Source organism: Pleurodeles waltl, chromosome 3_2, assembly GCF_031143425.1.
Source record: "Pleurodeles waltl isolate 20211129_DDA chromosome 3_2, aPleWal1.hap1.20221129, whole genome shotgun sequence".
Classification (NCBI taxonomy): Eukaryota; Metazoa; Chordata; class Amphibia; order Caudata; family Salamandridae; genus Pleurodeles; species Pleurodeles waltl.
Window position 1 is genome coordinate 158,022,969 of NC_090441.1, and position 12,289 is coordinate 158,035,257.

Here is a 12,289-nt window from a genome sequence, read left to right on the forward strand (position 1 = left end):
CCAGGGCCTAGTTAATTGGCATTTTAAGAAATTAGTCCTTTGCCTGCTGACGTAGGTGTTATTTGCCGGCAAAGGAACGTCGGTGGAACCTCACCTCACACCCTGGGAGGATGAACGCCAAGCACACCCCTGTACTGCTGACTAAAAGCGCCAGTGACGGTGAAACCACTTCTGGTTGGACGGTGAATGGGCCTCATTTCTCGTTCTGTGAGGCCCCTCCACTGGCACCAGCCTGGCCCTAGGTGCGAGCACTGGCACAGGCCGAATGTGTAGTTGAAGCAGTTCGTTCACCCAGGAGACAAGACCCTAGAAGACTTGCTGTCAGGGGTCTTTGCAGCAAGGGCTGTGCGTGCACACGGCACTGAACCAGTCACCTGCTCCAAGGAACCTCGCGTTTAGCAGTTATTGTCCCTGCAGAGGATCACACATTGCCGTGCCAGCCACCGCGCTGTAAATAAACTACATTTCGGTTCATAAAGAGGTAGCACTGACACTACCTTGCAAAGTACTATGTATTATTGATGTATTGTCTATATCCGAGTCTGAGTACACAAGGCGGACACAGCCAGACTGCCAAACATGGAGGTGAAGGGGCAGGCTGCTGGGTAAGCTTGGGGCGGGGGAGGTTTCTAGCGCTGCAGAGGCGTGGGAGCAAGCTGCTGGGTAAGCACAGGTATGGGGTAGGCCGTTAGGCAGGCACGCTTGGGCGCAGACTGCTATATAAGCACGTGTTGTGGTCGGCTGCTATGTACGCATAGGCGTGGCAGCAGACTGCTAGGTAAGCAGATGCGTGGGTGCAGGCTGTTAGGGTGCAAGCACAGATGTGGGAGCAGGCTGTTATGTAGGCAAGCAGAGGTGCGGGAGCAGACTGCTGGAAGATGGGGTGCAGGCTGCTAGGTAAACAGAGCTGGGGAGTAGGCTTTTAGGGTGCAAGCACAGATGTGGGAGCAGGCTGTTATGTAGGTAAGCAGAGGTGCGGGAGCAGACTGCTGGAAGATGGGGTGCAGGCTGCTAGGGGCTGCTGGAAGATGGGGGAGCAGGCTGCTAGGTAAGCAGAACTGGGGAGCAGGCTGCTGGGTAAAGACTAAGTAGGTCGCTAGGCAATCAGAGTCATTGGAGAAGGTTGCTACACTAGCAGATTTGTGGGAGCAGGCTGCTATGTAAGTTTCGGTTAGGGGGTGCTAGGTGAGCAAAGGTGATGGGGGGAGTAGGCTGGTAGTTACGCAGCAGAAAGAGGATATTCTGCTGGGTAAGCAGAGGTGGGACATGCTAGTAGGGACGCAGAGGTGTGGGACAAGCTAGTAGGGAAGCAGAGGTGGGACAAGCTAGTAGGGAAGCAGAGGTGGGACAAGCTAGTAGGGAAGCAGAGGTGGGACATGCTAGTAGGGACGCAGAGGTGGGACAAGCTAGTAGGTAAGCAGAGGTGGGACAGGCTAGTAGGTAAGCAGAGGTGGGACAGGCTAGTAGGTAAGCAGAGGTGGGACAGGCTAGTGGGTAAGCAGAGGTGGGACAGGCTAGTGGGTAAGCAGAGGTGGGACAGGCTACTAGGTAAGCAGAGGTGGGACAGGTTAGTGAGTAAGCAGAGGTGGGACAGGCTAGTGGGTAAGTAGAGGAAAGGGAGTATTCTGCTGGGTAAGCAGAGGTGAGACAAGCTAGTAGGTAAGCAGAGGTGGGACAAGCTAGTAGGTAAGCAGAGGTGGGACAAGCTAGTAGGTAAGCAGAGGTGGGACAGGCTAGTAGGTAAGCAGAGGAAAGGGAGTATTCTGCTGGGGGTAAGCAGAGGTGGGATAGGCTGGTAGGTAAGCAGAGGTGGGATAGGCTGGTAGGTAAGCAGAAGTGGGACAGGCTGGTGGGTAAGCAGAGGTGGGACAGGCTAGTGGGTAAGCAGAGGTGGGACAGGCTAGTGGGTAAGCAGAGGTGGGACAGGCTGGTGGGTAAGCAGAGGTGGGACAGGCTGGTGGGTAAGCAGAGGTGGGACAGGCTGGTGGGTAAGCAGAGGTGGGACAGGCTGGTGGGTAAGCAGAGGTGGGACAGGCTGGTAGGTAAGCAGAGATGGGACAGGCTGGTAGGGAAGCAGAGGAAAGGGAGTATTCTGCTGGGTAAGCAGAGGGAAGGGAGTATTCTGCTGGGTCAGCAGAGGTGGGACAGGCTAGTAGGTAAGCAGAGGTGGGACAGGCTAGTAGGTAAGCAGAGGTGGGACAGGCTAGTAGGGGAGCAGAGGTGGGACAGGCTAGTAGGTAAGCAGAGGTGGGACAGGCTAGTAGGTAAGCAGAGGGAAGGGAGTATTCTGCTGGGTCAGCAGAGGTGGGACAGGCTAGTAGGTAAGCAGAGGTGGGACAGGCTAGTAGGTAAGCAGAGGTGGGACAGGCTAGTAGGTAAGCAGAGGTGGGACAGGCTAGTAGGGGAGCAGAGGTGGGACAGGCTAGTAGGGAAGCAGAGGTGGGACAGGCTAGTAGGGGAGCAGAGGTGGGACAGGCTAGTAGGTAAGCAGAGGGAAGGGAGTATTCTGCTGGGTCAGCGGAGGTGGGACAGGCTAGTAGGTAAGCAGAGGTGGGACAGGCTAGTAGGTAAGCAGAGGGAAGGGAGTATTCTGCTGGGTCAGCGGAGGTGGGACAGGCTAGTAGGGGAGCAGAGGTGGGACAGGCTAGTAGGGGAGCAGAGGTGGGACAGGCTAGTAGGGGAGCAGAGGTGGGACAGGCTAGTAGGGGAGCAGAGGTGGGACAGGCTAGTAGGAGAGCGGAAGGTGGGACAGGCTAGTAGAGAAGCAGAGGTGGGACAGGCTAGTAGGTAAGCAGAGGTGGGACAGGCTAGTAGGTAAGCAGAGGTGGGACAGGCTAGTAGGGGAGCAGAGGTGGGACAGGCTAGTAGGGGAGCAGAGGTGGGACAGGCTAGTAGGGGAGCAGAGGTGGGACAGGCTAGTAGGTAAGCAGAGGTGGGACAGGCTAGTAGGTAAGCAGAGGTGGGACAGGCTAGTAGGGGAGCAGAGGTGGGACAGGCTAGTAGGGGAGCAGAGGTGGGACAGGCTAGTAGGGGAGCAGAGGTGGGACAGGCTAGTAGGGGAGCAGAGGTGGGACAGGCTAGTAGGTGAGCAGAGGTGGGACAGGCTAGTAGGTAAGCAGAGGTGGGACAGGCTAGTAGGGGAGCAGAGGTGGGACAGGCTAGTAGGAGAGCGGAAGGTGGGACAGGCTAGTGGGTAAGCAGAGGTGGGACAGGCTAGTGGGTAAGCAGAGGTGGGACAGGCTAGTGGGTAAGCAGAGCTGATGGGACAGGCTAGTAGGGAAGCAGAGCTGATGGGACAGGCTAGTAGGGAAGCAGAGCTGATGGGACAGGCTAGTAGGGAAGCAGAGCTGACGGGACAGGCTACTAGGAAGGCAGAGGTGGGACAGGCTGGTAGGGAGGCAGCGGTGGGACAGGCTGGTAGGGAGGCAGAGGTGGGACAGGCTGGTAGGGAGGCAGAGGTGGGACAGACTAGTTGGGAAGCAGAGCTGATGGGACAGGCTAGTAGGGAAGCAGAGCTGATGGGACAGGCTAGTAGGGAAGCAGAGCTGACGGGACAGGCTACTAGGAAGGCAGAGGTGGGACAGACTAGTAGGTAAGCAGAGCTGATGGGACAGCCAACCAGGCGAGCAGAGGACGGGGAGCAGCCTGCTGCATAAACACAGAAGGGGCAGGAGCTAACTGCACAGCATGTGGAAGGGGGGAGAAGCCTGGTAGGATACCCGAGGCGGAAGAGCAGGAATTTATTTACGCAGACTTGAAGGAGCAGGCCTGCAGGGAAACCGAGAAGCAGGCTGGAGTTAAGCAGCAGAAGCTGAGGCAGAGTTCAGAAGGTTTTGTAGAGTAAAGAAGAGCATAGTGAATGCCAGGATGCAGAATCCAAAATCTCATGACACTGACTCATAGTGCACTTCTGCTCAAAGCACCTGCTGTCCGTCATTGCAGGGTAGTGACAAATTAAGCAAAGATCTTATTTCTGATGGATTCGTCCAATCGCAGATTCCTCATCTTGTGAATATCCGTAGGTGCATGAATTGACCCAGAAACTGTTGCAATATCTTCTGTATGTCAAGTTGCACTGGGAGGCTGCACCAGGGCTCCATTCAGATCTGTCACTATGGTGACAGGTAGCCACACGTATGGCTGACACCCATGCACCAACATCAGCTCCTCATCACAGGGCCCTTCGACACTCATCCAGTCGTCACCCTTACCAATTTCAGTTGCAACTGAAGCCCTCTCGGCTCAATTTGTTTTTAGGGTGCAGAAGTTTCAACCCTGAAGATGACCGGCTTCAAGCAATATTGCATGTGTCAGAAGCTGATGTCGGTTATGGACCTGCATGACCGCGGTCTCTGTTATCTTGGCCCCCTATATGGATCCAAGACCTGTGACTGATGCTTACTGATGCATCCCAGAGCCATCAGAGTGGGAATGTCCCAATCCACATCTCCCTTGTGAGGTAAAGCAAACTCAAGAAAAAAGTTTTAAAAAAAGTATAGGAAGAATAAACAAGACACGTCGACCTCCAGACCTTCCCACTGTTGGGAGAGCCCACGGAGTGTGAGTTCCAGAAACCCAACGCCGGCTTTGTGTTCTTCTTTGGATCAAATGCTGCCTATGGAGCTTCAAAGGCCATTGTTGATTCCAGAGCAGATTGTGGCCTTAGAGGACACTTTACTGCAGATCTTCTAATTTATCCCTGCTCCCTCTCGTGTCTATCTTCTGGTGTCACAGACCTGGTGAGGCCTCCAGTCAAACCTCCACTGACGTGAGGTTTTCTGCTGCCGGCTGACCCTGGACAAAGTTAGCCTGCTCTGGGCCATGCGTCAACACATTTGTTATTGGACTCTAGTCAGTTGTCTATTAGTGCTGCCTCTTAGGTCTCCAGCCCCAGATTCGGATCCACCTTCAGCAAGAGTTCACCCCATGCTATGCAATAACATTACCAAGGCATAACCAATTGTATACTGACCCTTCAGTCCCTCTACCCTGGCAGCAATGCTTCTGGAGAAGGGAGGACATCTTTGGGTTGGATTATTGTTGTATACAAGACCCTCTGCCTGCCCAGCGTGATGATGATAATGGAGAGGCAGATGGCTTGTCGACACCTCAGCACACTGATGCTGAGGTATATCTCGACCCGTGACTGCTTCCAGTGGCCTAGCCACCTCCCCAGTATCTGTCTTGAATACTTCTTTTGGGGGACAATTGAAGAAAGTGCCTCTTTCCTTGTTATAATCAGAAGTCAACCAGAAGTTCTGGAACATCCTCTTCCCACTTAAGAGACTGTGACTGATCATCGGACAGATTTTGCAACCTGGGTCGTCTTCTTCAGAGCCTCAGTTGCCGTTTAACAAGAATGTGGTTGACTTGATCATGGTGGATTGGTCAAAACTGATTTCCGGACCAGTAGTTAATCTCTTAATTGATAGGCGCCATCGGCCATCACAAAAGGGCTATTGAGTTTGGACCCGAGATGGAATGAAAGATGGCTGCTGCTTCCATTTTGTCCTGGACACCAAGTAGGACACAGGTTTGAGACTAATCTTGATCCTCCGATTACTGAACAAGTTTCTCAAGAAGCGGAAGTTCAAGATGACCCTTGTGCCTGTTGTGCCGACCTTAGACCACAAGGACTAGATGGTGTCCCTGGATCTGCAGAACTCGTACTTTCATGTACAATCCTGCAGTCTCATAGGAACTGTCTCAGTTTTATCAAACCACTTCAGATCATGGTCTAAACTTTCAGCCTTAAATCGGCTTCTCAGGTGTTTATAAAAGCCATGTTCTGGGGTGACCAGATGTCCAGAACAAATAAAAGGGACAGCCATAAATGTTGACACTGCAGTGACCAGTGCCAGCATTTAGTCATATATATTTATATAAATAAATATATATATATTCTTCATAACAATGCTGCCACACACCGCGACGCGCTCATCAGTTGGTGCGATGATCGAAAGCTGGCCGAGCCTTCACTCAATATTTTAAACAAAGACTTCTGGCAGCACACTCCGTTAAGGAAAATGTTCTTGATTTATTAGTGCAGTAAACAAAAAGAACAACGTGTTTCGACTTAACAGTCTTCTTCTCGGTTTGAAAGTCCTTTCTTTCTGTTACTATTTATACGTACAAAATTAGTGAGTTTTTACAATGCATTATGAATATTGCAGTGCACTGTTTCTTCCAAAACACAAAACTATTCTTTTTATGCCTATTCATAATAACTACATTAACCAAAATATAACAGTATTTATACTTCAAAACATTTAACCCTTCATTTATCAACATTTTTTACAAGAAAGGAACATCTCATTAATATGATAAGAATACTCTAAATATAATTCATCAATCCACTCAAATATGGTAAGTCATTTTTACACAATTATTTCAAACTTAATTAGTAAGTACTTTCATTTAATTAGATTATGGCCAATTTATATAGCTGTAAATTATGTTTTATATGATTACTTTTCAATGTCATTATTTTAATAATCATTGAAACAACATTGCTCTCATCCTTAATATTCAAAATAATCAAAGATGTACAAAAAGTTCCTCATCATTGTTGATCCCAAACGGTATCTTAGTTCTTAATTTAATGTACCTGGATTCTAGTTGCCTTAGTTTCCTAATCCTGTCACCACCTCTTTCATGTTCTGGAATATGGTCCAAGCCAAAATACCTTAACGTTTTCCAATTATTGTTTCCATGTATTTTTAAGTGTTTAGTAACTGCATAGGATAAATCATTATGTTTAATTGCCCTGATATGCTCTAAGATTCTCTTTCTCAGCATACAGATTGTACTACCCACATATTTTGCGCCACAATAAATATATAATGTGTGTATGTATTGTATGTATATGTGAACCTTCAAAGCACAGTGATAAATGTCTCCTGTATGCCTTTCCACCTAGGCCTCTGATTCTGCAGGTGCTGAAGTAAGTCAGATGGTACGGCGCATAGCTCATGATGATAGCTCCAAACTGGCCTTGGAGGGTACAGAATTCTGAACCCGTGACTGATAATATGCCCTCCACTCCAGCTGCCGCTTCAGGTTCATCTGCTGTCCCAGTAACAGGGCAGAGTTTCACACCAGAACGTCCCAATTCTCCACCGCCAAATGTGCAAATTGATCAGAACCAACTAAGTGTTTTTGATCTTCCTTTGGGAGTGACCCAAACAGTATCTGAATGCAATTTGCTACAGGTAGAGGGAGACCTCTGGACTTAGACATAGGGACACCAGCTGGACACCAGATGGATGCACCGTACTGAGGGCCATTGATTCGTCCAAGAGCTGGTGATCTGTTCTCAGACTGGAGTCCGGTACGATGTTGAAGTCTAGTAGCAAGGGACTTAAGATCTAGTCTGTGATGGATAATGGGTACAATATACCAAACATATTGTTTTGGTTGTGTTGGTCTCTGGAGGTCAGAGTCCCCACAGATATGTTAACGTTTCATGGAGTGGCTCTGTGAAGAACCTACTTTTAGTGGTGCAATAAGTGTGTTTAAATAGAGTAGTGAGACACACATACACATTTATTATTTGTAAACGCCATACATGTGTCTGTCCCAAACGATTGTATTAGATGGTGCTTGGTCGAATAGTCAGCTCGTGCTAAAACTGATTCCCCCAAACAATCGGCTGGTGATTAGTCCAATATCAAATTCCTTTCGCCCCGCTGTGTATTAAATGGATCCAGACACATTACCATTTTACATGGCTTCATCTCAGCAGTATGTAAACGTTGAGCGTCAGTTGTGTATACTCTACTAAACTGAGTGATGTTGGAAAAGAAGACAGTGGAGTTTTTCAGAATATTGTAGCCTCAGTGGGTGGAATCTTCTAATGCACTTTTAGCCCTTGACGTTTGGCCCCACCGGTTAAGAAAGGCAAGATAAGACCCCAACACCAGTCAGTGATGCTATATGTTTTTTTTTATTTGAACAATAAATGTTGTGAAGTTGCATCTATGTTACTTATCATTGGCGCATTTCAGGGCAGCACCGCAACTGCTGGGACAAAAGTGACTATCTTAGTAAACTATCTTTCTTGTACATTTCTTGTAATATAAGACATTTGGTAATCTGTGTTAAGTACTACACACCTGATTTAGCAATTTTGTTTTCTAATATGCTGATGCTCGATTTGCAGCCAATAGATAAATGAAGTGCGTTGTCAAAACAAATGTGGGCCACCATTCCTTAGCGACATGAATTGGTGGTAATGAGACTTCAGTCCTGTCTTTGTTACAAGAGGAATGTGTTTGAGACTTTAATTTACTTTGTGTTTTGGGATTTCTTCTTCGACAGTGCTTGCAACACAAAGCCTTTAATCCTGATGAACCGATCCCACCAATTGACGACCATATCACATACATGTTGGACAAACCTGAGGAAGTGACGGCGCAGTGCCAGGCTCCTCTGGCGAAAGTCAAATCGCGATTTCCGCTGCAAGAGGCAGTGAAGAAAAAAGATCTGAAGACGGGGCAGGATATCTTCAAAGACGCGTAAGTAGTGCTATTTGGGTATGGTTTGGGGAAAGCATAAGATCTTACATGTGCAGAAATGTGACATTTTCCCAGGAACAGCTCTTTTTTAGTACCCACCCATTTGTGGCAGGAAGAAACCTGCTGCTGCCAGTCTGGGTAAAGCTCAAGAATGTAGTGTCAAGGGTTCCATTTGCTAGAAAGGCTTGACAATTACAATTTGTACAGCTAACGTAGAGCTGCAAGGTCTGGTATAGTCTACCTTCAGATAATGCATGTATTTAATTCAGTGGTACTTATGTGGAGTGCCATCCATACATTGTGGATTAGGTACAGTGTTTCACGATCTACACAGAGTTTATGGAAAGCAATTAAACATCCCTGTAGATTGTAGAGAGAGTCTTCCATGTCTTTTGGTTTTGAAGATTAAGAAGGTTACCTGATCACCTGAACCTGGGCAGGTTGAACTTTTTTGTTGTCCGTCCTAATGAGCACAATATTTGCGTGTATTGAGGGCAGTGGAACCCATGCCTTGGCAATGGGCATGGTTCGTTTCAACCAATAATCTGTTCTCAAGGTATTCCGTCTGTCTAAGGATGGAGTAGTGTTCGTTCCTCTGTGATCCAACGGTGCCACCATCACTGACTGTGCTAGAAGGGGGAGGCTGTGTTTTACTTCCTAGCTTCCAAGTTGACTGGTAGGCTGAACATGTCTGGCTCACCTGAATCTATTGTTAGTATGCCCACAGGGCCTCCTAATGCGTCAGTCATCTGAGAAACCATGTGCAGTAGTGGGAAAATTATGTTTGCTGACTTTGGATTCACGAGTCAAGGGCTTCTTATAAAGGAGCACATCTTCTCAGATGACGTTAGGGCGTCCAGACATTTCTTCTTCACACTCCACCTGGGTATTGAATTGTAACCATTCCTGCGGTTAGCAGATTCCTTGTTGGCTAGTCCTCCCCCTGGCAGGCATCTCTTGCAGTTTGGGAAGACGCTCAAGGTTAAACACTAGGGAGTCTTGCTTCTCAGCAGCTTTCCCCCGTTTAAGGGCTTGCAACTCCTTGGTCCTTTGGATGGCCTAGCAGTGGCAGTGTCCTGTTCACCAAGTTTTCTACCCTCAGTTAAGTCTCCGCTCTAAAATGTTGCACATAGTCGGGCTGAGAAATACTCAGAATGACATCCACCATTTCCAATTCGATGAGGTAATTTCTCAGTCAATTGAAAGGATGCCTTTTCATGACTTCACTCATCACTGACGTGGTGGGCCACTGGTACATTTGTTACTTTTAGATCCTTTGGCTTAGGATCTTTCACTCCGTAGATCTCTCTCATATTCAACAAACTTTAAGATCACAGATGGTGATGCCGCCCTTTGATTCCCTGGGTCGGTGAGCCATTGTCCTTTAATATGAATAGTCTGAGAAAAGGATGCATACTTCTGGGTAGCGTCCGCTGAAATATCTGGGCCTTTGGCCCGTAACCCCAGAAGACTGTGGCTACCTCGGCAGTGCTCCCTGCTGTGAGTCATGCCGCCATATTTCCAAGTCCAAATAGTGGTGCAACCGGAGGTGCTGTTGTCACCATTACATGACTTCCTGCATTGCTTAGGTCCACTTTTTCATTGTTTCTCACCTTGCTAAAATCAGTAGGGGTTGCGAGTACTCAGTAATGTTTTTTAACCTAGATCTCAGAACAGGTTCCCCCTATTTACTGCTGGTTACAGTTTACCCTACTCAGAGGTATTTACTGCACTTTATTTACAGTGATACAGGTGTTTCCCAAAGTCCTGTTCCAGATCTCATTGGTAGCTGCCAATGTCATGCCTTTTCTCTCGACCCTGTCTGTAGGCAATACTGGGTAGGTTCAAAGGTGTAACCAAATGCATAGCTTTCTTGGCACTAGCAGTGCTGCATGATTCTAAACACTAGATCTGCAATTGGTAGGGCCCTCTATTGTCCTCTGCTTTTCAGTGGTGGCGGTAGGCACTGGTCGGAGCCCAATATATAGGAGGTGGTGTGAAGGCTGTTCCCATAGGAAAGTTGGTGTTCTTTTAGGTATAATATTATTTTATTATTATGTATTAGAGATCAATGTCTTTATTGTTAACCCCGGATAAAAGTGCAGTTACATTGATGGTGTAGTTCAAAAGGTACGACCTGCCATCATTGTTACTAGAAAGTAACCTACCTAGGAGCGACAGAAGTTGATGTCTGTTAAATGAATGACACTGTGTTCCTGTGAGGGCCTGGCATCCTAAAGCATTGACTAATCTCTGCACAGTCCTTACCTTCACCTGTGGTGGACAGTCAGGAGGCCAGTATTACAGTGGAGGAGTACAGATAAGCCTGAAGCAATACTCTTCTGCGAACGTGTCGGTAGGCGACTGACAGACTTTGGAGATGTAACACAAGCTGAACCGACGTTCATTTAAAGTCTGTAGTGGCATGATTCCTGATAGGGTTTTACTAATGTGTGTACGATTTGCAAAGTATATCAAAGTTTTTGAAACAGGGGTTTGTACCCATTTCTTTGACTGTAGATTATCATAGTTAATATAGTCCTGTGCCCATAGGTGGCCCAGAGCATCATTGCGCTCATAGGTATGTTTTTAGGTGACTGAAGGCCAAAACATGGGAGTATGTCAAGATCCCTATTGCTGGGTTAGGGAGCTCGAGTCAAAAACTGGTACTGCTGGTCGCTGCTCATTGGAGAGCTACAGGGTTCAGTAGGGCCGGTAGGGAGGCTCAGCAGTGATCGGGATTGGGAAAGCGTCTGCTCCTCAGGCAGGCATTCCAAGTTAAGATTCTGAAGGACAGACAGCTCACAGCTCCAACATCCCCACTCTTCGGGGCCTGCAGGTCTGTGCTCTTCTCCATACTGGTTCCAGTAGGAGCCCTGCAGGAGGCCAGCTCCTGATAAGCAATGATCTCGGTATAAATATTTTGGCAAATACCTTATCAAAAGGAGCATTTTTTTGACAAACTGGCTTCAGTGAGCAGTATGTATTCCAGACCAAAGTCAAAACTATCTCAAACTGCTTGGAGAAGGATTTAATGTCCATAGATTTAACCCCTTTTGAGGATTAGTAGACCTCAAACATTCATTCGAGTAGGGATAGTCTACGTGTAACATTGCAATCTTCACACGCACTCTGGGGAGCGAGGAAGGGCTCTGAGACACTGCATGAAATTAACACCGGATGTGCAGCAGAAGAACGGTCTGTGGAAGAGCAGAAAACCTGTCTGTGGTATTCTGCGCTATGCCATTGTTTTCATTAAGGATGTGGGGTTCCAGGGTTCTTTGTTTGGCAGTTGCGGGTGGTCCCCCTCCTTTGATAGATGTCTTCTTGATCCCAGAGCTCTTTAACCCACCTGGTGGTGGAAGCCATTTCTGGCTGCCCTAGAAAGGTTACATTGTGGCCTTGATAATGTATACATTGGCTGAAGCCACACCATGGACAATGTCCAAGGTCAGTGAAAGGAGATGAACTTGATTGTTTGTTCAAGCTTGTGCAACTACTAGTAGAGTCATGTTTACACTACAACGATAACAAATGCACTCAGAGCAGTAGGTTCTTCTTCATCCATCAGTGAACACTGCAAAGACCATGGCATCTCTTGTATGATAAAAGTTCAGTTCTCCATGACCTGATAACCCCACAAATGGTGTTGTCTAAGGTCCCTTGTAGATCTAATCCAGCAGATGATTCCTCGGTCTTCAGAACACTCTCTGTCCCTCCCCCTTTTCTCTATTCTTATTTACTATACCATAGAATAGTGCTGTTCCATTGGC

At 47.6% G+C, this 12,289-nt stretch overlaps 1 protein-coding gene across 1 annotated transcript in view; it reads left to right on the plus strand.

Moving 5' to 3' along the window:
* Positions 1-12,289, plus strand: part of XRCC5 (X-ray repair cross complementing 5) — a 490,394-nt gene that overhangs the window by 256,996 nt on the left and 221,109 nt on the right. The window contains exon 14 of the mRNA XM_069227051.1: positions 8,320-8,516. Within this exon, the coding sequence (XP_069083152.1) occupies positions 8,320-8,516 (197 nt within the window). The remainder of the gene's footprint in view (positions 1-8,319; positions 8,517-12,289) is intronic.